The sequence below is a fragment of the Zonotrichia albicollis genome, chromosome 6, assembly GCF_047830755.1.
Source record: "Zonotrichia albicollis isolate bZonAlb1 chromosome 6, bZonAlb1.hap1, whole genome shotgun sequence".
Lineage (NCBI taxonomy): Eukaryota > Metazoa > Chordata > Aves > Passeriformes > Passerellidae > Zonotrichia > Zonotrichia albicollis.
The window spans coordinates 43,937,848-43,961,271 of record NC_133824.1 but is presented as its reverse complement, the minus strand read 5'-3'; the positions used below and the strand labels follow the sequence as shown (position 1 = coordinate 43,961,271).

At 41.7% G+C, this 23,424-nt stretch overlaps 1 protein-coding gene across 1 annotated transcript in view; it reads right to left on the bottom strand.

Annotated features, from left to right (window-relative positions):
• Positions 1 to 3,591: 3,591 nt before the first annotated feature.
• RRAS2 (RAS related 2) overlaps positions 3,592 to 23,424 on the bottom strand; it is a 41,666-nt gene continuing 21,833 nt past the window's right edge. The window contains exons 2-6 of the mRNA XM_005486626.4: positions 14,755 to 14,842; positions 14,183 to 14,285; positions 12,708 to 12,816; positions 5,524 to 5,642; positions 3,592 to 5,054 (exon numbers count right to left, since the gene is read on the bottom strand). Coding sequence (XP_005486683.1) covers positions 4,967 to 5,054; positions 5,524 to 5,642; positions 12,708 to 12,816; positions 14,183 to 14,285; positions 14,755 to 14,842 — 507 coding nt within the window. The 3' untranslated portion in view covers positions 3,592 to 4,966. The remainder of the gene's footprint in view (positions 5,055 to 5,523; positions 5,643 to 12,707; positions 12,817 to 14,182; positions 14,286 to 14,754; positions 14,843 to 23,424) is intronic.

Sequence of the window (23,424 nt, the reverse complement as noted above, 5' to 3'; positions counted from 1 at the left end):
TAGCTGAACATAAAGTGTTTATACATAACTTTCTGACTGCAAATCGTATGTTCATTGTTATTATTGTTACTAATGATACACAAATGTCACTCATTTTTGCCTTGTCTCTGATATTCCCCACACAGCTGGCAACTATAAAAGCTGGCAAACTATTAAGAAATTAAGAATTTGTACAATGTTTCAATTAACACACATCTAATGTTTTAGACTTGCAAGCATCCTTCCTGCTTTTCAAACCAATTTCTTCAGAACCACTATTTATAAACCCACTGATTTTCCCCAGGTAATTTTACAGAATGCACCCAGATTTTTTTTACAGACCATCCGGATTTTACAGAATGCAAGGAAAATAATTACTCTGAAATAACCCTGACACACGGTCCCTTTTAACTACAGATCAACAGCTTTGCATTCCTACCCTGGCTGTAGGAGCAGGCACTAGGGCTCTGTGTGGGATCCCGGGAGAGCAGCACGTCCAGCTGCAGCATGGCTGCCCCTGGTGCCATCTCGTGGTGGGCTGTAGGAGATCCCGGGGCGTTCACAGCACTCATTGTGCTCCACTGCTCTTCTGTTCAGCTCAACTGATGTGAAAACTGGCTTTAGCACACCCTAATCCACGCTTTGCACTAAGAGATAGGGAATTATGAGGTTTAATCACTGTGTCTGCATGCAATTTTTGGTGTTTGCACGTTGCTTGCTAATTTCTCCCTCTACAATGTCAGAAGCATTTTTTTTAAATGCAGTAATTTAAGAGTGCTAAGGTCACTATAAATAAGTCTCTCAAACCCTTAATAAATCAAGTCTTAAATTCCAGAATAGCAAGCAAGAAACAGCAAAGTCTAGAACAGAAAGCAAGCCGAGCACATATTCACAATGTTGTCCCCAAACATTAAGTTTTCTTTGTGGTTTAATCCCTTGCCTTTTCCACATCTGTGGTTTCTCATTTAAAGCTTTTTATCTTCCCAGCTAAAGGCTACTCTAACTACCCCCATCCTTATTTCTGCACCTGACCTGTTACATCCAAGTGTTCCCATGGTCAGAGCTCTACAAGGATATTTAAGTATCAAGAATTTTCCAAAGCTTTCTGGCCTTCCAACGTGTGTACACAACTTTGGGATTAAGATTTTTACTTGCCACCATGCAAAATCCAGAATTTGCTTCAAGCCTGCAATTTTAACTTGACTTTACAGCAGACCCAGGTAAGAAGGCAGCAAAAGCCACACTTTCAAAGCGATAAACAGTGCATTACCCATCCACCATGCCCTGAGCAAGAGCCCATCTTGACAATTTCAAGCCTTCATGTTTTGGCAGGCTGCTGCCCTGCTGTGGTCAGTGCAGTAATGAAGCAAACACTCCCATGCCCCCTATTTCCAGCTCGGTTCTTTTCTTAAACTCTGTTTGAGTGTTTCTTTTATCATGGTTCTGGTATGTGAGGGTAACCAACGTCAAAATCTGCACCTAAATCAAGTGCAAATGCATTCTGTTCAGCCTGACCTTTCCCAGCAATGAACTTCTGAAGAATAAGTGCAGATAATTTTTGGCAGTGCTGGGCTTGTGGTGACTGCCTTCAAAAGCCTCCTGTTTGGAATAAGTTCATCAAGGTCTTGTAATAAGATGTGGCAAGGCCAGTCAGCGACTACACACCACCACGGGTGAAATCGTGTCACATAAATGATGTCAGAAGAACCTCAGCCAATATTTTTGTTATAATCCAGACTTGAACTTTATCAATGATGACTAACCACAAGGCCATGCATTAAAGTCAGAGTTTTCCTTGGCATTAGTGGGAGTTAACACCTTCCAAATGTGTTTTGTTTTATTAACCCTTTCACAACAGCTAATCTCATGCTCCCATGCATAAAAAGGCTTTTGCCCATGAGCACAGCAACCCCACTCCTCATCCAGCAGAGCAGCAGGTTCAGCAGTGTGAGAGGCCAGAAAGAGCTGCTACTTTGTGCTTTGAAATACAGATCCAGACCCTACCCTGGGCTCTAGGAAGAACAGGAGATCATTGCTGGGTAATTTTAAGCTCTCTAGATTCCTGAACTGCAAGTTTAATAGAGTTATGGATGCAGCCTTGAACTAAGTGACAAATGTTAAAGCATTTCTTCTGCCGGGAAAAGTTGTAAGAATCTCTCTTGGACTGTCGGCTAAACCCTATCCTACAGCAAGGTGGCAATGCTGTAAATTCACAACCAATCCAAGGCCTGTGGATCAGGGCTATTACTTTTAAAAAGACTGACAGGGTCCCTATTCTATTGTTTCAAGGAGCACACCAGGGCCAGAAGCATCATTTTTCACCATTACTTTCAGCTACAACAATTAGAAAAGCAAATCACTGAAATACCTTCAGCTGTTTTGAACTTACAACCACCTAGATCACCATTACAGACCAAAAATCCCTACTGCCTTTCTAAAGATTTACTTCATGCCTGAAGAGTAGGATCCAAATGCCTCCATTTAGCATCGCTTTAAAGTGCCACAGTCCAGAAAAGAGATGATAACACCACATAGAATTCTCTGCACATTCCCTCCAACAGAAGCCTTAAAAAGCACATGCACATGTCTTAGTTAATAAACTTTGCACAGCAGCTTCTGGTGGTGCCAGGGTTGTTTATTTTGTTTGTAAGGTTCACCATGTTTACAGCGCGGCTCAGCAGGTGTAGGTTCTTTAGCATCAACCTCCTCAAAGTTATCCATCTCTCCAGGTGGAGCTCTATCACCTTCTCTATCAGCTATGAGGAGCTGCATGTTAAAAATATTATTTTGTAACACTCCACTATTTAAAGTCATTCTACCATGAGTGAAAGGTTAAAAAATAAAGAAAAAAAGTTATAAAATCTAAAGATATGCTCACTGAACAAGTTCAGTCTCAGCACACATGCTGTAATCTCTTGCCTTAACTCATTCTAAAGCCACATATTCAGTGATTTACCTCCAGAGAGCTTTACATAGTTAAGAAAACACGTGGTGTTTGCTACAGGCTGTAATTTCTTACATTTGACTTGAAAAATGCAATGCATCTCCCAAATGTGTTTCCACTGTAACTCCTTGTTTGAATCTTCCACACACTCCTCCTAAGTAGCCTTTCACCAACCAATAAATCCAGCAGGGAGGGGAAGCTCCCCACTCTCTCAAAACTTCATTACACAAGCTAATCTAAATTACATTTAAAAAAAAACTTAAATTCCTCTGCAATGCCTGGCAGGAGCTTGAATCCAAGGTTTCATGCCTTGCTGCTGTAAAGGTACCTGGAACTTGTTTCAGCCCTGTTTTCTCAGGAGACACTTCCAGATTTATGGCAGAGCACCTGACAGTGAGCACAGCCTGAAAACACAAGGATTGTTTACTGGACCACTGACTACACATTTCAAGCCAAAGCAAACATCAGCTTTTGTCATCTGTCATGGCTTAAGCTGAAATGTTTCTTGAAAGTAAAGTTTCTTTCCTTCCAAGCTTGAGGAAAATGCTGTTGCAGGTATGTGTTGCTCTTCCCCAGCCAGCTTCCATCACTCCCTTTTCCCCCTATCCCCCAAAAAAATGCAGCTTTTGGAAGAGATTCAGAAAGAGGCAGTGTGTTTACCCCCCGAAAATGGTTAGATCATCTTTAATTCTAGCACCTGAAGTTATACAAGGGTTTGCTTAATAATCAAGTTTCAAAGAACTGTTGGACACATTCAGTTAAGGTGACAACTGTGCAATACCACTCAGTATTTCAATATCAGGGACCATACTCTTGAATTGTTTAAACACAATCCACAGAACTCAAAATTAAACAACCATCCACAGTTTAACTAAACAATCAGTTAAAAGTCTTACAGTTTAATAATTCACATAATGGTCAGTCTTTAGTAAGGGATACTGAAATTCATTAAAACACAACACTAGATTTTACTCTATAGGTGTGCTGGGCAGGCACGTAATTGGCCATTCTTGGGTATAACCGGGAGAGTAAGGAGAAATTTACCACAGTTTGGCAAATCCCACATTTTGTCAGTTAAAAGTGAACTGTGAGAATTAAATACTCATCTTTACATATACACAAGTTATGCTGTGAAAGCATATTTGCTTACAAACATATAAAAATACTTGTTAACTAGTTTGATAAGAAAATAATGTATAAAAGTATATAGCAAAAACATTTAATCATCTCTGACAATGGAAAGATCAAATTCATTTTTATATCACATGAAACAAAAACAGCTACAATTTTAGTTTTCCTTAATCCCTTACCCAGAAATACAAAGGAAGACACAATTTGTTTTCAAACATAATGTGAAATTTCTTAATAAGCTGAAATGCCTCAATCCAGAATAAGCTCAGGTATTTGGCCATATCCTAATAGTAGTAGTAATCATCCTGTAGCTGTTCTGGATTCAAAAAATAAATACAGTAGAATGTTTTGGCCACCGAAATAAAACTGCAGCATAAATGAGAGATGAAAATTTTTGCTGACAATGAAATTCAGTGTAGGTTTCTTAAGGCTAGCTGAATACTCAAGTCTAATTTAACTGAGGGCAGAAACAAGCAAAAAAAAGCCAATCCACCCCGTTTTTAAAAAGTATTCTCTATACCCCAATATAGGTCTCTGTAATAGCTAATGAAATGTCAGAAGTAAAAATAAATTAATTCACAAGAGACAACTTATGCATGACTTCAACACCTCGTCCTACACGGTTTTGTTTCATCTCCTTTGCGAATAAAACTCCACAAGGTGCAAGCTCAGAAGGGACAGAAGGAAGGAACTGTGGTATTAGAGAAGCAGCCTTAGTGTTTTGGTTTGAAGTCTGCCCCAGGATGACCGAGTCTTCTTCAAGAACTATTCTGCCAGCTTCTTGGACTAAGGCTATTCTGGTGACCACTTTTAGGACATGCACATATAAGGCTAGACCAATACCAGAAGTGATGTAAAATGATGGAAAGAAAAAATATGATCTGGCAGTTGATAGCTTGGTTCTTGGCATTCTCAGAAAATAACACAATGGCAGCCTTTCTTGTCTTTTTCTTTCCGTGTTGGCTCTGGTGAAGGAGGGCACTCTTGTTCCTGAAATTTCCTGGAAACAGGTATTTCAAATTAAATTCATAGAATAATTTTCAGGTAAATAAACACAACTACTGTATTCCACACTTTCTTTTTATACTTTCATAGGGAATGCACTTCCTTTTTACATTCAAATTACTGCTAAAGTAAGTGACAGTTTTTGAGTTCACCTTCTGGGGTTGTTTTTTTAAGAAACTAAATTTTTTACAGAAGGCCAGTCTCGGATGCAGTTTATCATATTTACTGACTGAGTGGCCAACAAAACCCAAAGATTAAGACAACAAAATTATCATTCAAATATGTATTAAATTAATGTAAGAATTTTTTCTAATGCACCTAAGAATTTTATAATGGAGATTATTGGCTAAAGCTTAAAGGTAACAGCAGGCAGAATTTTCCCAGCAATTTCCCACTGCATTTCAACACCTTTGCTGCAGCTATCCATTAATACATGGGCATGAATTATCCATGAATTACCATACCTTATAACTCTGACAAGTTCATGAAAAGCTTGGTCTACATTCATTCTGATTTTTGCTGAAGCTTCCATGTACATTACTTTAAGTTGCCGTGCCAGCTGCGCGCCTTCCTCGTGTGTCACCTGCAACAGACAGCAGTCATTGAGCTCAAGGGTTCCGCAAACAGCTCTGTGCCAGCACACTCTGCATCTGCATGCTAAGGATCCAGCTCCCTCAAAAAATAATGGTTATTTGGGCACAGCACAGCTTTCACCTTGCCCACGTCATACAGCTGGGAAATAAGACTATTTTTAAAGGAAGTTTCTGCAATAGACAAAGACTGACTTTCCAAGAAATTCCCCTCACTCCGGATGCCTCCAGTTCTGCATAAGACCAAGTTTTCCTTCCCAGGCAGACATTAGTCCCTTGCTCCTCCTCAAAGCAAGTGCTTCAGTCAGCATCTGCTGGATTACTAACAGAATTCTGAATATTATTACCTAATTCACCTTTCATTGTCCCAGCTAAATCCAGAGAAAGAAACAAACAAAAATCAGACTACTCTTAAAACAACTGCTTTAAGTATTTTTTTTAAAGTCATTAAAAAAAGATCTATTAATGACATAGCAAAACACAGCCAATTTTAAACATAGCTTAGATTATCAGAGTTTTTAATCCATGAGGTCTTCAGGCAATTCAGAAATACTAAAGAAACCCTGGTTACATAATGACTCCTTGAGACAACAGTGGAAAAGGAGATGAGCAGGAAACAATGAGCATCGTGAAAAGTTGGTACAAATTTAAAGTGATGAGGCAGAAGGCAGGAAGGCAGTGGACCATTCTAGGAAGGAGGAGTAAGTCAGGCACAAGGCAAAACCAAAGGAGACCACAGTGTATTTTTGGATGAGGTGGAAAGCAGTGAGGTCAGAGAACAGAGACCACCCTGAGTGGCGCAAGGCTCCAAAGGGAAGGTCACCCCCAGGGCCAGGGAGGAAAGGGCAGCTCTCAGCGACAAAAGGAAGTACAACAGATCTTGCCAAGACAATGCCTCATGAAGAAATGTCAAAGATTACACTGCTGTCACAGAAAAACATTAAACCAGCACGTAGAGGACTGATAAAAGAACAAAAAAAAGGAGGGTTTATTTTAAAATTAGTTCTGAAAAGGAACTCAGAGTATTCATTAGATTAAGCAGCTGCACAGAAATGGAAATAGATGGGAATAGAAAAGTGGTGGCAGCATGACCACAGTGCATGGTCTAGAAGTACTTTTCAGCTTGCAAAATAGTTTCTTAACAGCTTCACAGTGGTTTAAGAACCTCCATGCATGGCATCTCCACATGTTTGATTTCTCTGTCCTTAGCATCCCACTGGCACTATATCCACACACCTCCTGCTGAAATCAGGGCTGCTCCCACTAAACCCTTGTGAAGCTCTACAAAATGCTCCCAGCACCCTGTGCCATTAGCTGGAGCAATTCAGGATGCATCTGCTGATCTCAAACACTCACAGCAACTCTGCACTCATTTCAGTGTTATCACCACCAGCTGAAGCCAAAAAAGAAACCCTCAGGACCAACTCAGCCCCAAATCAACCACTGGAGCTGCTTTTTTAACTGCAGGGCACTCAAGGAGAACTGGAAGAACTGGAACTGCAGTCCTCTACTGCTGTTTGAAAACTGAAAAATAATGAGAACTCCTGCTCCCCCAGCTAGAACTGGGGAAGCTAGAATTCCACTTCAGCTCTCCACTCTGACCTCTGATGTTGAAATATTCCAATTGCAAAGCTTATGAAGGCTGCACTTGGACAAATATTTGGCACAATATCTGGCACTTCAATGACTGTGGAATCTCCTGAAGTTTGCACCAGTGCTTCTAGAGCCTTCTGCACATCTCTACCTCAGACTAATAAGTTATATCTATAACAATTCTAGCAAAACTAACTCTTTTTACTTTTCTTCATCCCTGCATCGTTTACTGCATCCCCAGAAAGTGAGAGGCTGAAGTTCAACAAAAATAAATAATTGTCAAGGAATGTTTAATTCTGAGGAGAAGCTGAACTCAATCTTTAAACAGATGTTTAAAGAATTTCTTCAGTATTGTACCTAAAGAACTTTACAGGTACAAGTCAAACTAACACTGTAATGAAGTTAAGCTACACTTCCACAATATCCTGCATCTAAAACACTATAAATACACTGAAGTTCTTGTTGTAATTACTAGAATATCTGTAACTGTTAAATTCCAAAATAATTTTTTTCCAGACTTACAAATATATTGTCAAGTTACTTGTGGTAAATTTTGGTGACCTCAAAAGTCAGTTTGGAAACACTATGGAAACATGTGCAGTGCCCAAGATGTTAATTAGAGACCAGAACATACCAGTTCCATCTTCAAAGCTGAGGGAAATGTAAGTACAAACATAGAAATACTTGTAAATAAAACCATGATTTCTTTATATTTTTGCTGTCCCTTCTTGAGTACAACAACCCTGTAACACAACACGTTTTCCAGGAAGTGTGATGGGACAGCTTATTTAACATCACCACCAAAATAAAAACTAAGTCCTTTTTCTTCAAAGAAGACTGGATGTTATTTTGACAGAACTAAAGAGAACCACAGATTTGATGGCAGTGATTGTGTGTACATCTGTGTGTGTTGGTTCTGCAGTTTTACTGAGCTTAAGGCTGAATGCAAATGAGAACCACCCATAATGCTCACCCTTTTGCTATAGGACATTTCACTGTTTGTTTCTGGATATCACTCATTCTCCCTGTTCTGACAGTTAGTAAAAGTTTCTCAAATGAAAACTCATTACAGAAGATGTGAGCCAGTCAAACATGGACAAGTTTATTTCCCACCTCCCTAAACTAACATTCTTCTTCTGAAACAGTTTCCATTTGAGTATCTGCACAATAATCCTGTGAACTTAGGTCCTCCTCTCTTCACTATTCTGTCTGGTATCTGTCAGAAATACATTAATTTCTGAAGTTTCCATGCTTTCCTCCACCTAAAGCAACTCCAAAAGGCTGCCTAACCTAACACTGCACCTGTATTTTGCCTGGACACTTACACAAGACTAAGGGACACACCACACAGGTAAACAATTAAATGTTTCCTCAAGTTTGAGAGGAATCCATTTCTACCATTCTATGGTCACCCTACAGAGCTCCCAGCACAAAAACACTACCCATTTCTGCCAGGAGTTCCATCACTCCTGAGGAGTGCCATCTGTCATCCCAATTTTTCTACAGGGATAATTCACTGTCCCCTAACTCCAGTTTGTCCACACTCTCCTGTCAAAGCTACAATCTGTCTGTGGGCACAGAGCTGTCCCTGGACATAGTCCCAACTTCTACCACTGCAAGAAGTTATTGTCACACTTTCATACAAGAAAGAGATGGTTAAGAGTTAAGTCAGATGGATCTCTCTTTCTCTTCTTGCTTAAAAGGTAACAGAGGTGATCTCAGCTCTAGGTCGTTGTGTTAGTTCAGTCACAATGCAAAAGCAAGAACTGGCATTTAATGAAACCCAAGCACTTTCCTGTTGCAACTTGGATTTTCCTTGAAATCCTGCCATCTGGGGAATGATTAGACTTGACCCAGTTTAAGCTAGCAGTGATCTACAGAAAGTCAGACATATCCTGCACTGACAAGTCTACTCCTCCACCACTAGTGGTTATTATTAAAACATCTGGTGCTCTACTGAATTATCTTACAGTAGAAACATCCAGTGTTGAGTTCTAAGGAATTAACCCATTTAACAGAAAGACTGCTACACAGCATTTACTTTAGGAAAGAGCAGTGAAGAGATGGTGCTTCAATTCTGGTTTCAGAGTCAGCAATTTGTGACAGGGGAATTTGGAAATACTGGCAGCCTCACTGCTTATCATACATTCTAAAGATTAATGCTTCCTTGTCCTCTAAAGACTCACTTTTCTTTGTCAATGTAACCCATGGAGATTGAGAGATGAAAATCACAAGAAAGCTGCTTAACTCTATTTATCTATACAATTATTACCATGACAAATTGCTATTTCAAACTTGCTCTTTCACGTCCCTCCCAAAACCACTTGTGAGTTGGTCTCTGGTATATAAAGCCCCACTAATTTACACCGCACCTTTGGTGAGCCCCAACAATTCATCAAGATCATACCATTGTTTGTGCACTTCTGCTGTACAACCCAGTTCATGTATTTCCTGAGAAACAGTTGCCACCACACGAGCATGATTAGCTATGCATCATTAGCCTCCAGATTTATGGTGTCACAACGACAGTACTCTGTACTCTGCTCAACCTCAACACATATTTACTTGGATAAAGGTGTGGCCAGACCCTTGAGACAGCCAGAACTCTTCCACATGTTTAACTCCTTTGGGTTCTGGGAAGATTTGTTGTTGAGTATTATCTGCTGATCCAAACACATACTAAATTACTTTAACTGAGTTTAAGTCTTTCAGAGATTGCATGTGCTATACTGGTCTGCCTCCTGCCTTTAGAAAAAAGCAGGCAGATGCCCAGTACAAGCAATTTTGCTCTAAAAACTGATACCCAGCTTCCTGACTTTCTAGAAATGTTACCTTAATGAAAAGTGTACAGTTGAGATTAAGCAAGAGAGAAAGAACCAGATAAGTAAAAGATAAGTGTGGCCTAGCGGCTTTTTGGTGGTGCTCAATGGGGCCTGACACATCAGCAGGCAAAGTGTAAAAATGCAGAGGACTTGCCCTTATCACACTTCTGCCCACAACTTACAGCCTGGGGCTGCCCCACACTCCCCACTGAGCAGCAGTCCCAGCCAGGGGGAGGGAGCACTCTCTCCTTTGACCCCACTGCTCCTAGCACAGCTCCCTGCCAGGAAACCTGCAGCCACAGCAGGGTGACCTTGCTTCTCAGGCTCAAGTTTTCCTCACTTTTGGACTGGTTGGTTTAGCTGGTGGCAGGACTGGTTGACAAGTTTTCAGGCAGATGAACAAGCTGGTGCCCCTCAGAGTGCAACACCCAGCTGATAACATCTCCCTGCTGGCTGCTGCAAAGGGCGAGGTCTCGATGCTCCCCCAGCCCAACTCCTCCCTGCTCTGCCCCAAGCCACAGTCCCACCCCTTCCCATGCTACCAGCACTGGCACTCAAATCTTGCTGCAAGCTCATTTAGCTCACACAGGTCCCAGGAAGCCATTCCTGCTCCTCCCCATCCAGAGAGATGATTCAACTCTAAAAGTGCTTCAAGTGAGATCTGGGAAAGAATGGGAATGTGAAGTCAAGTGGGAGGGGAGCCTCTCCCTTGTGGGGTCCAATTATGTCAGCTCAGCATCCCACAATCATTCCTTCACACTGACTGAAGGCCAAGTGAAACACACCATGTGATGGGGAAGGGGCAGGGAAGAGTTAAGAACATGTAGTAGCTGTTTAAGCAAACCCAGAAAAGTTTTGTCAGCTATATCTGCCTAAGCCCCAGCTTGTGATGGCAGTGACAAGTCCACCAATTAGTATATAAATGGTGAGTGAGAGCAACAAAAAATAATGCCCATCAGCATCTAATCAATTAAGGTAATTAATATAGCCATAAAAAGCAAAAGGAGATTTTGGAGCCATATATTGATATAAGCAGCAAAATTGCAAAGTTAGGCAATTTAGAAAAAGCTGCTTTGAGCTTGAATGTGTTCCAGCCCATCTCCACCTGAAAAAGCAGCTTGGAACAGGGCAGAGGGAGCAGCAGGACAGGAGACAGGCACCTCTCTGCCTTTAAGGGAGAAACAGAGGCAGTGTAATTACATGAGGAGGGTGGAGGAGAGAGCAAAGTTCACAGCTGTTGCTAGAAATGTATATCCAGGGTTACCAACTACAATTGCAGGGATCCTCAGAGCTGGGGCTGAGAGCCATGATGTTATTTCCCTCCCAAAGCATCTGGGGGTTTGTCCTTCAGCAATTACAATTAGCAGAATAGTTGAGTTTCACCTCCAGAATTTCAATGCCAACATTTGTGCAGGAGATGAAGTACAGATGTTCCAGGACCTGCAAGGTTAAATCTAGGGATTTTGATGGGGGCATGATGGTAAGTGAAGAATGACAGGGAATGAAATGTTCCTGTCTCAGGGACAGACTGTTCTCTGAATGTGTGAGTACTCAAAGTTATTTCAGAGGAATTTGTGAGCTACTTCTGTGAAAACTTCTTTCAATGCAGCATCTTTCAGCATAGCTTTTAATTTAGTCATGATCTTTCTACACAGCTTCTGGGATGAAGAGGCTGTGACAGCCAAGGGACCATATTCTACAGAAACTTTTTTTTGTACTGTAATTGTAATTCAACATTGCACAAACGAACTCAGTGGGCTCTTTAAGCCATGGGGTTTTTTTCCTTGTGAAACTCTTAGAACAATTACAGCAATTTTTACTTTATTCTCAGAAAATCATGTGTTGCCACCAAGCTTTCAACATCCTCTTACTGTCTCAAAAGAAAATATTAAGCTTCTCAAATTAGTTGCTGAAGAAAATACAAGTTTGACATCTGCTCCTTTCCTGCTGCTATAGTAAGGTTATTTTCATTTCAGCCCAAATTAGGCTGATTCATTAAAAATCAACAGCAACTAAGAAAAATATATTTGAAAGTCCTTTAAATAATTCTAAATTAAATATTTTAAGTAGTCTTGTGACTAGAGGGGAGGTTGAAAACTATTGGTTTCAAAACTTTAAGGTACATAAATATAACAGAAATTGTGTTAAAGCTTTAAAAGTTGGAAGTACTTCAAGTCAGTTATGCAGAAGATGAGTGGACAAAGAGAAAACAGTGACTAACCACTAATTTATACATAACAGCAGTGAAAGGTAAAAGCAAGAGCACTGAAGGCTAAGGATGGCTGGAGTTAGTGCTGGAATGCACTCTGCTGGCACAGTGCAGTGTGAGTAACAGAACTGAGGAATTAGACACGTTCATGCCTGAGTAATCAAGTCATGACAGAAAGCTCTCAGCTCTGTGCATAGACTTGGTCTCCACATAACCCCACTGAGTCAGACAGAAGATGTGCTGGGTATGGAATGCCATCATGCTCCTAAGGTTCTTCAAGTACAGAAACTGAGTGGAGTTTCTTGCATTGGAATTAGTTTGCATGACAGGACTCTCTTGATTTGTTTGTTCCCATTCTGGAAGGAAGTTTAATTTTGGGGGAAAACTGAATTTTCTGGAAGAAAGTGAGCAGTAACTAAGAGCAAATGAATTACCTGTCTTTGGTGATCCAGATCTGCCTTATTACCAACAAGAATCATTGGAAACTCATCGCGATCTTTCACTCTAAGAATCTGTCGCTGAAACTTATAGATTTCTTCAAAGCTGTGAAAGAACACAAGCAGAGCATCAGTGCACTAATTCACAGATTCTCAGGTTCTGAAAAAATTCAGAAATTATGAGTCACATACTGGGACTTGCCCTGCCATGACACACAAGCACAGACAGCTGCAGGCACTCCAGAGTCACAGCATGACCTGTTAGAGAACCATCCAACACTCAAACCAAAAAAATCCCCAAGTGAGCAGTGTCCTCTGCACTGGGCTGAGGTGGGGCTGCAGGGTGAGCAAAACACTGACCGTGTCTCAATCCATAGGGACCCAGGGCCAGCGTGCTGCAGAGTCAGCCAACCACAGTCCATTCTACAAATACTGACCCTGGAGTTCTGCTCCATCTAGAATATTCAAACCACAGCATAGAGACCCTGGCAATCAATACTTCAGCTGGCAACCTCCAGAGCTACTTATAAGAATTTTGGGGAAGCTATATCAAAGCTGGAAAGCCTTGTTTTGTCAAGGACAGAAAAATGGCAGGGCTAAATGAGCAGAAAGCTTTCCAGTTACCAACTAAGTTAAACCAGGTACTGATGCTTTTCAAGAATAAGGAATATTCCAGCAGTGTTTAAGGAAAGGGAGAAGAGCAGAAAACTTCTTCCAGATTGGTATGCTAAACAAGCTAATTCTGGCCTAAGCAAGGACTTTTAGAGAATGAATAAATAAATCACTGCTTTGGAGTAAACACAGTTAAAGCCACATCACTACATAAGGACCTTCAGCACAGACACTGGCAGATAATCACATACTCTTTGTAGCCTTCCAGACATATAGCCTGAAGGCATTTACAACTAATTTGCCAGCTACAGCTTAAAAGCAAGATGATCATTGGTAAAAAAGTCACATTGAAAAGAACTAGGTGCCAGAAGGGATGTATGTCACCAAGCACAGCTCTTCATCAGCTTCTAAGAAGATGTTGTATCTGCATTCTGCAGCCATTCAGTCAATGCATGGGGAAAGCAGAGGGACCTCTGCCTGCAAGAGTGCAGGTACATACCCTAAACCCACTCAGAAACCCAGAGCCAGCTACTTGATGCTGCATATGGCAAAGGGATATTCCTAAGAATTGACTGAATACCAGACATTCCCAGGAAAATGGTATTCTGGACTGTAATAAAGTTCTTGAATAGAGCTGTCTTTTTTTCTTTTTGTATGCTTTCAAATCATCTATTGAAACAAATAGGACACTTTCACAAAATGATTGATTCAAAATTGTTCTTCAGTGCTGAAAGAACATCACACCTTGCACCTAAGAATGAACACATAATGTTTTGTTTGAGATAATTTCAGTTAAGGATCACGTGCAATTTAAGAATAATTAAAACTTGTTTGTTTTAATTACTTGACCTCAGGCTTACCTTCCTCTATCTGTGACTGAGAAAACAAGCAGAAAACCTTCCCCTGTCCTCATGTACTGCTCACGCATGGCTCCGAATTCTTCTTGTCCTGCTGTATCTAGAACTGAACACAAAAATATGGATTATTACATTTCATGTTCTGACAGACTGAAAAAAAAAATATTCCTGATAAGATATTGTGAGAGTCTGTCCTGTGCATCATAGCCAAGCAGAAACCACTTTTGGCAGATACTACTGAATATTTTTCCAGTATTCCCAACAAGTTTATGCACTGACTGAACAATTCAAGACCTACCAAACAAACTGAACAACAAAACACCTGAGGACTTCTGCTAATTCCTGACCATCTGAAACAGATGGAAAATGCTCAGAGATACGTGAAGATGAGGGTTGTTGGTTTATTCATAAAGAAATCACCAACATGCAAGAACTGAAATTTTTAAAGCAAAGCATTTCTATTGCACCTGGGAGAGGCAGCACAGAGGTGTGTTTTCCATGTCACCCAGGTAACTCGTGGGAATAGAACCAATTCCCAACGCTAGTTTTGTGGGCACTGTGGGCGGGATACTTACTGTCCAAGCGCGCGGCCCTGTCGTCGATCACGCATTGCTTGGTGTAGGAGTCCTCAATGGTTGGGTCATAATCCGTAACAAAGTAGGACTGCAGAGAAAAAAACAGGTTTGTGTCTTAGACAAGCACAGGACACTCACTGAGGGAGATGCTAAAACTGGACACTTGGCAGCATAAGGAAATGAGTGTGTTTATCCATGTACAACCATTTGGTACTTCATCCAAAGATATCCAGGAATGGTTTTCCTATTCCTAGTAAATGCTCATAAATTGTAGGGATTACTAGCAGGGTCACTGAGTTAACTGGATTCCTACAGCCTTTCCAACATTTTCTAGACATTACTGGTAACTCCTACGATTTCTCAGAAATCCTTAGAAATTTTCAGTTTCTATGGACTTTTAAGGTCTCTTGTAATTTCTCTGAACTTCTGGTAGGGTTTAGAAGTTCTTTGACATTCTCAAGTTCACAGGACTTCCTCTCCCCACCCCAGAACCAGAGACTTCTACGAAGTGCCAGGACTTTCTCAGCTGTTCCTACAATTCCCCAGCAGTTCTAGAACACTGTCTAGCAACAGCTCCACACAGCACAAGTAGCACTTAGTTTGTTAGCTGAAAGAAGTTTGGTGGAACATCCTGGGTTCCCAGGATTTCTCTCCTGGTTTTAATGACTTTAAGCACTCACAGCCCCCAGACAGACAACCCCTGAAAGCAGAATTAGCCATGAAATGCCTGTGCCACCCATGGTCTAAGGACAAGGCTCCACCAGACACTGCCAGGCAAGCTTAGAATTCAAAGGATGAAGTTTTAGCTTGTATGCAGTCATAGTAAAGTTAACTTCACCTAAAACTGAAGGAATCACATTAGCATAACAAATCTAAACCCTGATCAAATTCCTTCCCATCTATGTTCCCAGCAGGCACTCAGTGCACAATTTGTGCAGAACTGCAGGTGTACCATGTGTACATTATTCAGTTCTGTAAACCAGTAAGGAATTAGGAACATTTTGAAACTACATATTGACTCCTAGGAAGAAAAAAAAAAAAAAAAAAAAAGAAGGGGACTTTGCTGAAGCACCTTTCCAACCACACAAACTTAAAAGACTCTGCTTCTCTCAACTTACCGAAATCAAGTTAACAGATGTCACAGTTGGGAAAAGAAAAAAAAAAAAGAGGGGAAAGAAAAAGAACTGAAATCACAGCACTAGCCCACTAACCTTCTCCAGACACACCACTGTCAGTGCAGAACACAGTTAACTCTGTTCCTTGCAGATCATTTACGTGGCTGTATTTGCCCTTGTCCAGCCCAAGTGAGGAGTTGCTCACGAGGACAGCCTGCAGGACACTGTCCTGACTGCACCAAGCTGAGCCCAGCTCTGGGACATGGCCAGGCCCCTGGTTCAGCAGCATTCAGGACAGGGGTTCATGGGCTGAGCTGCAGCTCCCTTGCTGGGAGAAGCACATCCCCAGCTGTGGGTGCTGTGTATAACCTGTGCTCATACACCACAGCCATCATGCAGCTGGCTGCAGGAGGAGCTTGTAAAGGTTGCTGTTGATCTGTTCATTTAGAGCTGGCAGCACACTAAAAATCTGCTGCCCCCAGAGCAGAGACCCTGAGCAGCTCCTTTGCATTTCAGGCAGACAGCAGTGTCCTCCCAGGATACACCTACACAGCAGCCACAGCTGCTCTGCACTGATGCACCCAGGCTAAACAGTCACCCTGCTGCAACCCCACCCACACCAAGCAAAACAACAAAAAAACCCTAACAAACCCTCTACCACTAAAAAATTCCAGTAAACCAACAGGCATTCGATCCTAAATGCAATACACAGCCAAAGTGCCCATCTACAGGCAGCAGAACACTCACCTCAGAACAAGAAGCTCAACTCATCCCTTTACCTTGCTTCCCTTTAAGATTTACAGAGGAGAAAATTCAGCCTTCAGAAGTGTACTCTATCATTCCTTTTGCCTGTATCCATGACTCAAAACCTGCTATCCAGGAGCTTAGGAAGAGATTTTGAGGAATGAATTTACACAAACTCAATTCTTCTGTGGCCTTTAACAAACGTTAAAGGATGGATGAGAAACTTAGGTGAACATACAAATATATAAATAAAATCCTTTACAGAATCTGACTTTAAAGGGATGATCACAAGGAAGGGAATTTAAGTCCTCTGTTTCACTAAGGAAACAATGTGATATTTATAAAAAGCATTAGGTGACTAAACCATGGAAAATAAAGCACTCTGAAATTACTCCAGCTTCAGCTTTTATTCCTCCATCCTGCAGAATTCCAAGTTACTGTTTGAACCTTTACATCTACAAAATGGTAAAGGATAGCGGCTTTTATTTAAAAGGGAGATTTTGGAATCAATTTATTTTGCTGTAATGAATCAGTGTTAGTAGAACACCTAAAGCAGCAAGTTTCTATCCAGCAAGTGCAGTATTTTTCACCAAGAGAGTTCAGAAAAAGAAAGCCATAATGATCTCAGATAGATTCTTCTTATTTTCCTCATTATCTGTCCAAGGGCCAACAACTACAGCATGTTCTGTAATCTGCAGGGCATTTCTGTGATTCCCCCTCCACCCTTTTTAGTTTGTTTTTTTTTTATTTAATTAAAAAAACCCAACTATACACAAAGCAAGAGTGCAAGATTAGGTACAGAGACATGGAACACGGTTCCTCCCTCAAAAAGGGAAACAAGATTAAGTCATCCTGATCCAGCATCAGCCACATGTCAAATTCAGAACGAGCAGATGCCACAGCTCCCCCATGTAACAATTGCTCTTACAAGTATTTTCTTCCCTCCCATGGAGCTGGCACTGCCAAATCTGCTGTCACAGCCACTGTGGGAGAGCTTTGCAAAGCAATTAGTGCTGTGGTTTAGCTCCAGGCACTGGGCAAGGCTTATGTGCTCCAAAGAGCTGCTGGTTTTGAGGGAGCCTTCCTTCCCAAATTGCACTGGGACTATGTGCTGCAGGACACACAACAACCACAGCTCGCAGCTTTATCCAGCTTTGGTTGATTTACAAAAAACAGATGTAGCAGACATGGTATTTATCAATTTGAGCAGAAATTGACCTTCCTGCTGCTGTTCAGGCAGTGTTTAAAGAACTAAGGGATGGCAGATATGCTGAAACATTCCACGAGGCCATCCCTTCACTCCTGAATGCTGTCCGGGCAAGGTGCCTGCTCACCCAGCAAGCCCAAGACCCTACACCAGCACAAATAACTTTGCAGAGGTCAAGGAGTTTGTGGCAGAACTGCCTAAAAGCCCAACAGGAGCCCAATCACAGCAGACACAAACCACTGACAGCCTACTGGCTTCAAAGTGATGCCAAGTAGAGAAATCAGAGGAGCCAGCACACGCAGAGTGCTGGAATAGCCAGGCCTGCCTTGTGCTGGGTGTTTATGAGAGCTGTCAGTGCAAGCCCTGACACCTCAGGGCAGCCACCCTGCCAGGCCACAGCAGCCCCAGAAGCAGAGCAGGAGCTGGGATGGCAGCTGGCATGGAACGCGGGGCATGGCTCTCTAGGGTGGCCCCATGCAGCCCGGGGTGTCAGATCCACTCCTCTAGGACTCACTGAGCTCCTCTGACAAATCCAAGGAGCCACAACTCATTCAGCTGGCTCCACTGCAGCTGGCCACTGCCTGCAGGAAATAATTAGAAGCAGTTAAATTTCTTCTAAGGAGATAGTAACTCGAACATGCTCTCCTGTTACACCACTCCCTTAATCACCAGCAAAATCAAAGCTCCTTCCACCCATCTCCTAGCAGGAAAGCAAGAAGCTGAGCCCAGTACTCTCATCAACCATTCTATTCACCCAGAATATTATGCAACAGGTTTTCTAGGTTTTCTCTTTCTATGACTGCTGAGGCAATCAAGTCCAGAGATGGGAAAGCTGGGAAAGCCTGCTGCCAAGGGCTTTTGTAAAAGGGGAAAAACCAAAAGAGCATAAAAATCCCAAATCCCACACTGCCTACATCACTTAGAGTTGGGGAACCCACCACTAAAATCCCTTCTTACATACACATTTGTCATCTTAAAATGCATTTCAAACGACCTCCTGACCTTCACAGGAGTTTCTACTCACAGTGCATGGAAACAGTGACACTATACAGAATACTGCTCCAGCAGTCTTTGTTTAAGGCAATAGCAATCCCTAAATCAGTGTTTCAATCATTCAAGACTTTTGGTAAGATATGAAAACCTGCTCAAGTTTATCCTCTTCCTCCATTTATTTGTTGACTTTAATACACATAGAGAAATTCCTCCATTAGCTGACAAGCTTGGAGTCCTACTCCATAAATTAATAAAAATGGCTAAGTAAAGACACCTTTGATGGAAAACCTCAGTGCCAATGCATGGCTCTTATGCCACTTTTCATAAGCAATAAAGAGTGCACAAAATGAAAAGTCAGGAGATAACTTTTGCACTTTTAGGGTGGGAGAGAAGTAGGATGCTACCTCCCTAAGCTGCAGAACATTCCTCCCTTTCTCTTTACACCAGGCTGGAAGGCCATGCAATGAAAGGCAGCCCAGCACAGTGAGAGCACACCACCACTGTGAGTGAGTTAAAGGAGAGCTACATGCCAAAATATATATTCATCCTTGCTGTCTCTATAATCTCCATCTGTATTTACTAAACATACACATAATGTTTCAAAGAGCCACTGGTTGCTTATTTAAATTTTTTCCACATGTTTTAAGTTTTTGGTTCAAACCCAGCAAAGGCAAGGAAATAGAAGGGTTTCCACCCTCCAGCTACAGTTACAGACCAGCTCTGGATTTAAATAAGCATCTGCAATTTGAGCATTGCAAACAGCCCAAAAATCCTCCCTAGCTATAATTTTTATGCTAGGACTTAAAACAAACATGTGTAGCATCCACCAACACCAAAGCTTTGACTTTGGACTTGAATAAATTACCAAATACCTGAAATGTAAGATCCCAAGACATTCCTGTGCTGTGCTCCTTGACAGAGTATTTCTTCTGGCAGTCTCTCCTTTGCCTGCCTTTTACACTATCATCTCTTCTCTAGGTTTTACCTCATTCCCCCTGCATTTCACCAAGAATATGCCTGCTCTTGAGCCACTCAACCATTGTGAAGCCCAGTTCACTCCCTGCACTGCCAGGTCTTCACCATGGGCATATAACACACAGTTGTATGTAGCAGCACCAGCTACAGCCCCATCACACACCACACTGATCACATCAGAAATATTCAAACCAGAACGACAGACACCTAAGCTCTCTTCATTTAAATTACTGTTTCCAGCATTCATTCCAAGCCATAGACAAAGCCAGTGCCACAGGTTAGGACCAGAGCTCCACTGCCATGGCCAATTAGTAGGGCCAAAAGTGGACACCTTTCTCTTTGAGGTACTTGGCTACACCATAAAAGTCTTCCCAGACCATGAATTAAGATCTAAATGATTGATTGCATAGCTCAGTTTGCAACTTCCATTGTCCTTCCACCCATGACATCTTACAGCCTCTGCCATCAACTCTTCTACCTAAGAGTGGCAGAGAAGCCAAGTCTGTACTAAAGTGACCCCAGCAACACACTGTGCCCTCCTCCAGCTGGCAAAGGAAGTGAGAGACCATTTCTAGGAGTTCTGATCTATGTTCCTGTCTCTGGAGGAGGAGGAGGAAGCAGACAGGTTCTATGTCACCACAGGCAAGTTGCTGGAGTAACCTGTCACCTTTCCCAAGCACTGTGCTGCCCTGGTCCAGGTCTAACCTGCCCAGCTGAAGGGGCAATCAGGCAAAGCAGCAGCCCAGGGCCCCAGCACCTCAAGGGATTTAAAGAACCTCCTTTCACAGCACAAAGGAGAAGTCACTCCTTTAGACTATGTGAGTTGGCTGGCTAGAAAACAAGGAAAACATGCAGTAAAAAAACCCTGACATCTAGAAGCAAACATAAACCCAGACTGCATTCCAGAATAAAGGAACAGACAGAGCAAAACACACGAATTTAGCATTTCACAGAGCCGCAAGCACTTGGGTCACAGAAAAACCCAAACAAACTAAAAGCACACCACTAATCAGAGAGTCTCTGACAAGCTTGTTCCAATAGCAAACACACACCTCCCCAAGAGCAGGTGCTTCACTAGGACCCACTGTTTCCAGACAGGGTGAACTGGTTGGTGCTGGAAAAGCAGGAGGAGGATGCTGTTGGGGTTGATGACAGCTTTGCCACCTCTGCAAAGGTTTTGTGCAGTGCCCAAACCAGTGCCAGAAAAGGACTGCAGGAGGTACCCACAGCAACCCAGCAGCACTTCAAACACAAACTGCACTCAGCAGGCTTTGCTGGCATAATTTACAGAATGAGGGCAAATATTTTGGTGTTGAATGTTGGGAGAATAGGAGACCAAAGGTCTAGCCTTATCCTGATAAAGGCCAGACTAAAGAAACAATGATTAGAAAACTGCCTCATGCTACAGAAGGCTAAGCGTGTCATCATCCAATCATCCCATATTCCTACAAATCTTTAAGAGGTTCTTTCTTTTAATTATACAAACAGTAAGAGCACCCATTCCTTTCTTCCAAGAAATATAAATTAAAAGATAGTCAGTGCTTGCAAGTAATCAATGATGCTTCCCTCAATTTGCACTACTTCCCAGTGCCCTAATGTGTACTGTCAGCATTGTTATGGCTGTCCAGGGAAACAGATGTCATTTGTAACTTCAATTACTGCCATTACCCAGTGATGTGAAACATTTCATGAAGTCACAAAGACAGAAGAGGATTAAGCTGAAGGAAGTTATAGTGAAAGAAAGATGACAGGAGACATGTACAAGCTAAGCGCTTTGGAAATTCATACACTAACTGAAAATTTTAATTTGTTCTTTAAAAAATAACAACACACATATATAAAATACCAAACAACACATGATGCTTAATCAAACATTAACAGATCTACTAAAGAAGACAATAATAATGGAAAATGAAAAGTTGTTGTACCAGCCATGGCAGCCTCAGAGTACATCCATTAGATTACTCCCCTGCCAACATACAACTGGAAGACAGAGGAGAGTAGGATACAGAAATAAACACCTGACTTGGTTAAGTAGAGGTAAATCTTCTCCTTAAATTTTTTTGTGCAATGCAAGGATTCTCAAAAGCTGTGCTTAGCCTGGAAACACTAAAAGTGTGAGTCCTATTACACACCACAGACTTCTGTCCCTCTCCCTCCATGGACACTGAGTGAACACACCAGAAAAAGAAAACTGCTAAGAAAACTCTGTTCAGTGCATGGGCATATTTTAGCCACGTAGCTAAATATAACATGGCTCTCTTCTGTATGGGCTTTGTTCTGCTCACTACCCAGAATACCTAATAACAAAACTGGTTTTGCATCCCTCACAGGTGTGGGGAAAGCTGAGCTGGGATGGGGGGCAAGGGGGAAGGGGTATGGAAGGTAAAGTATCTTCAGTTTGAATGTGAACACATAAATCTGTCTGTGCACCTTTAATTTTTGCATTTCCTAAATGAACACTTGGATTTTGTATCCATTAGCACACTCATCTCCAATGATATTTCTCCAGATAGCTGCATGCTAGGAAATTTCAGACTTCATCCCCAGTTAAGCAGGACTGGCTTGTGTGACAGATTTAAAAACCAGATTGGTTCTGGAGCATCAACTTACTCTGCAGTCAAGTACTGGACCAACACTCAGGGATACGAAAGACTGAAATCAAACTGAATTTTGTGCACTGAAAGGGAACAATCCATCAGCTCTTACACATTTCAACATACCTAAAAAACTGTCTGCTAATTTTCGCCCTTCCCCTAACTGCTACTTAAAATAAAGCAGCTTTACTTTCTCCAACCCCACCCTTCTTTTCTCCCTGGCACCTAAGGCATGGCTGGCAAAACAGCTTGGATTTACAGGTAGAAATCTGGAGAGTGTAACTGCTAAAGAGATAATTACAAGATCCAGTGGAAAAAAAAAATAAAAATAAACCCAGCTATAGTAGATTTGCTTGGGGAAAAGAAAGTGTCTTAATATTCCAGAATATTCATTCTTGAATAAATAATTCAAGAATAACCATTAAAACTATTTTTCTGAAAAGTTAGGTGCCCTTTTACTAACACACTGCCAAGCTTAAACACACCATCAGATGCCAGGACAGTCTCAACTTGAGGGCCTTAAATGCCTTTTCCAATCTAAAGGATTATATGATTCAAATTATGGGTGCTGGCCACACGAACATCATGTGAATACTGATGAGAGTGGGTTTTCTTTTCATATATGTTTTGCAGTGCACGTGAACATCTTTTAAAATATGAACTTCCTTAAAAAACAGCAAATTGATACTTTTTAAAGACAGCTTCCACCTTTTAAACTCAAACTGAATCTGCACTGTGCTTAGGTCTCCTTTCAGTTCCCAGCTTGCAGCTCTCCCCATGGGACACAACTTGGTATGAACAGCTCACCACCCTGTGAGCATTTCCCTCCAATTTATAATTCTCAAAAACCAAACCACACCAAGCACACTCACTCAAGACACCCAGTTTAGGCAATATGTGCACTAAACTTTGGCCTCTCTGGTACTTCCCAGTGGTGCAGTTTTCATTGCTCAAGATCAGAGGAGATGCACTTTCACTGTCTGAGCAGACTTCTTTGTAATGCCTTCAGTTAATGCCCTTTAATGCCAGTAACCACCTC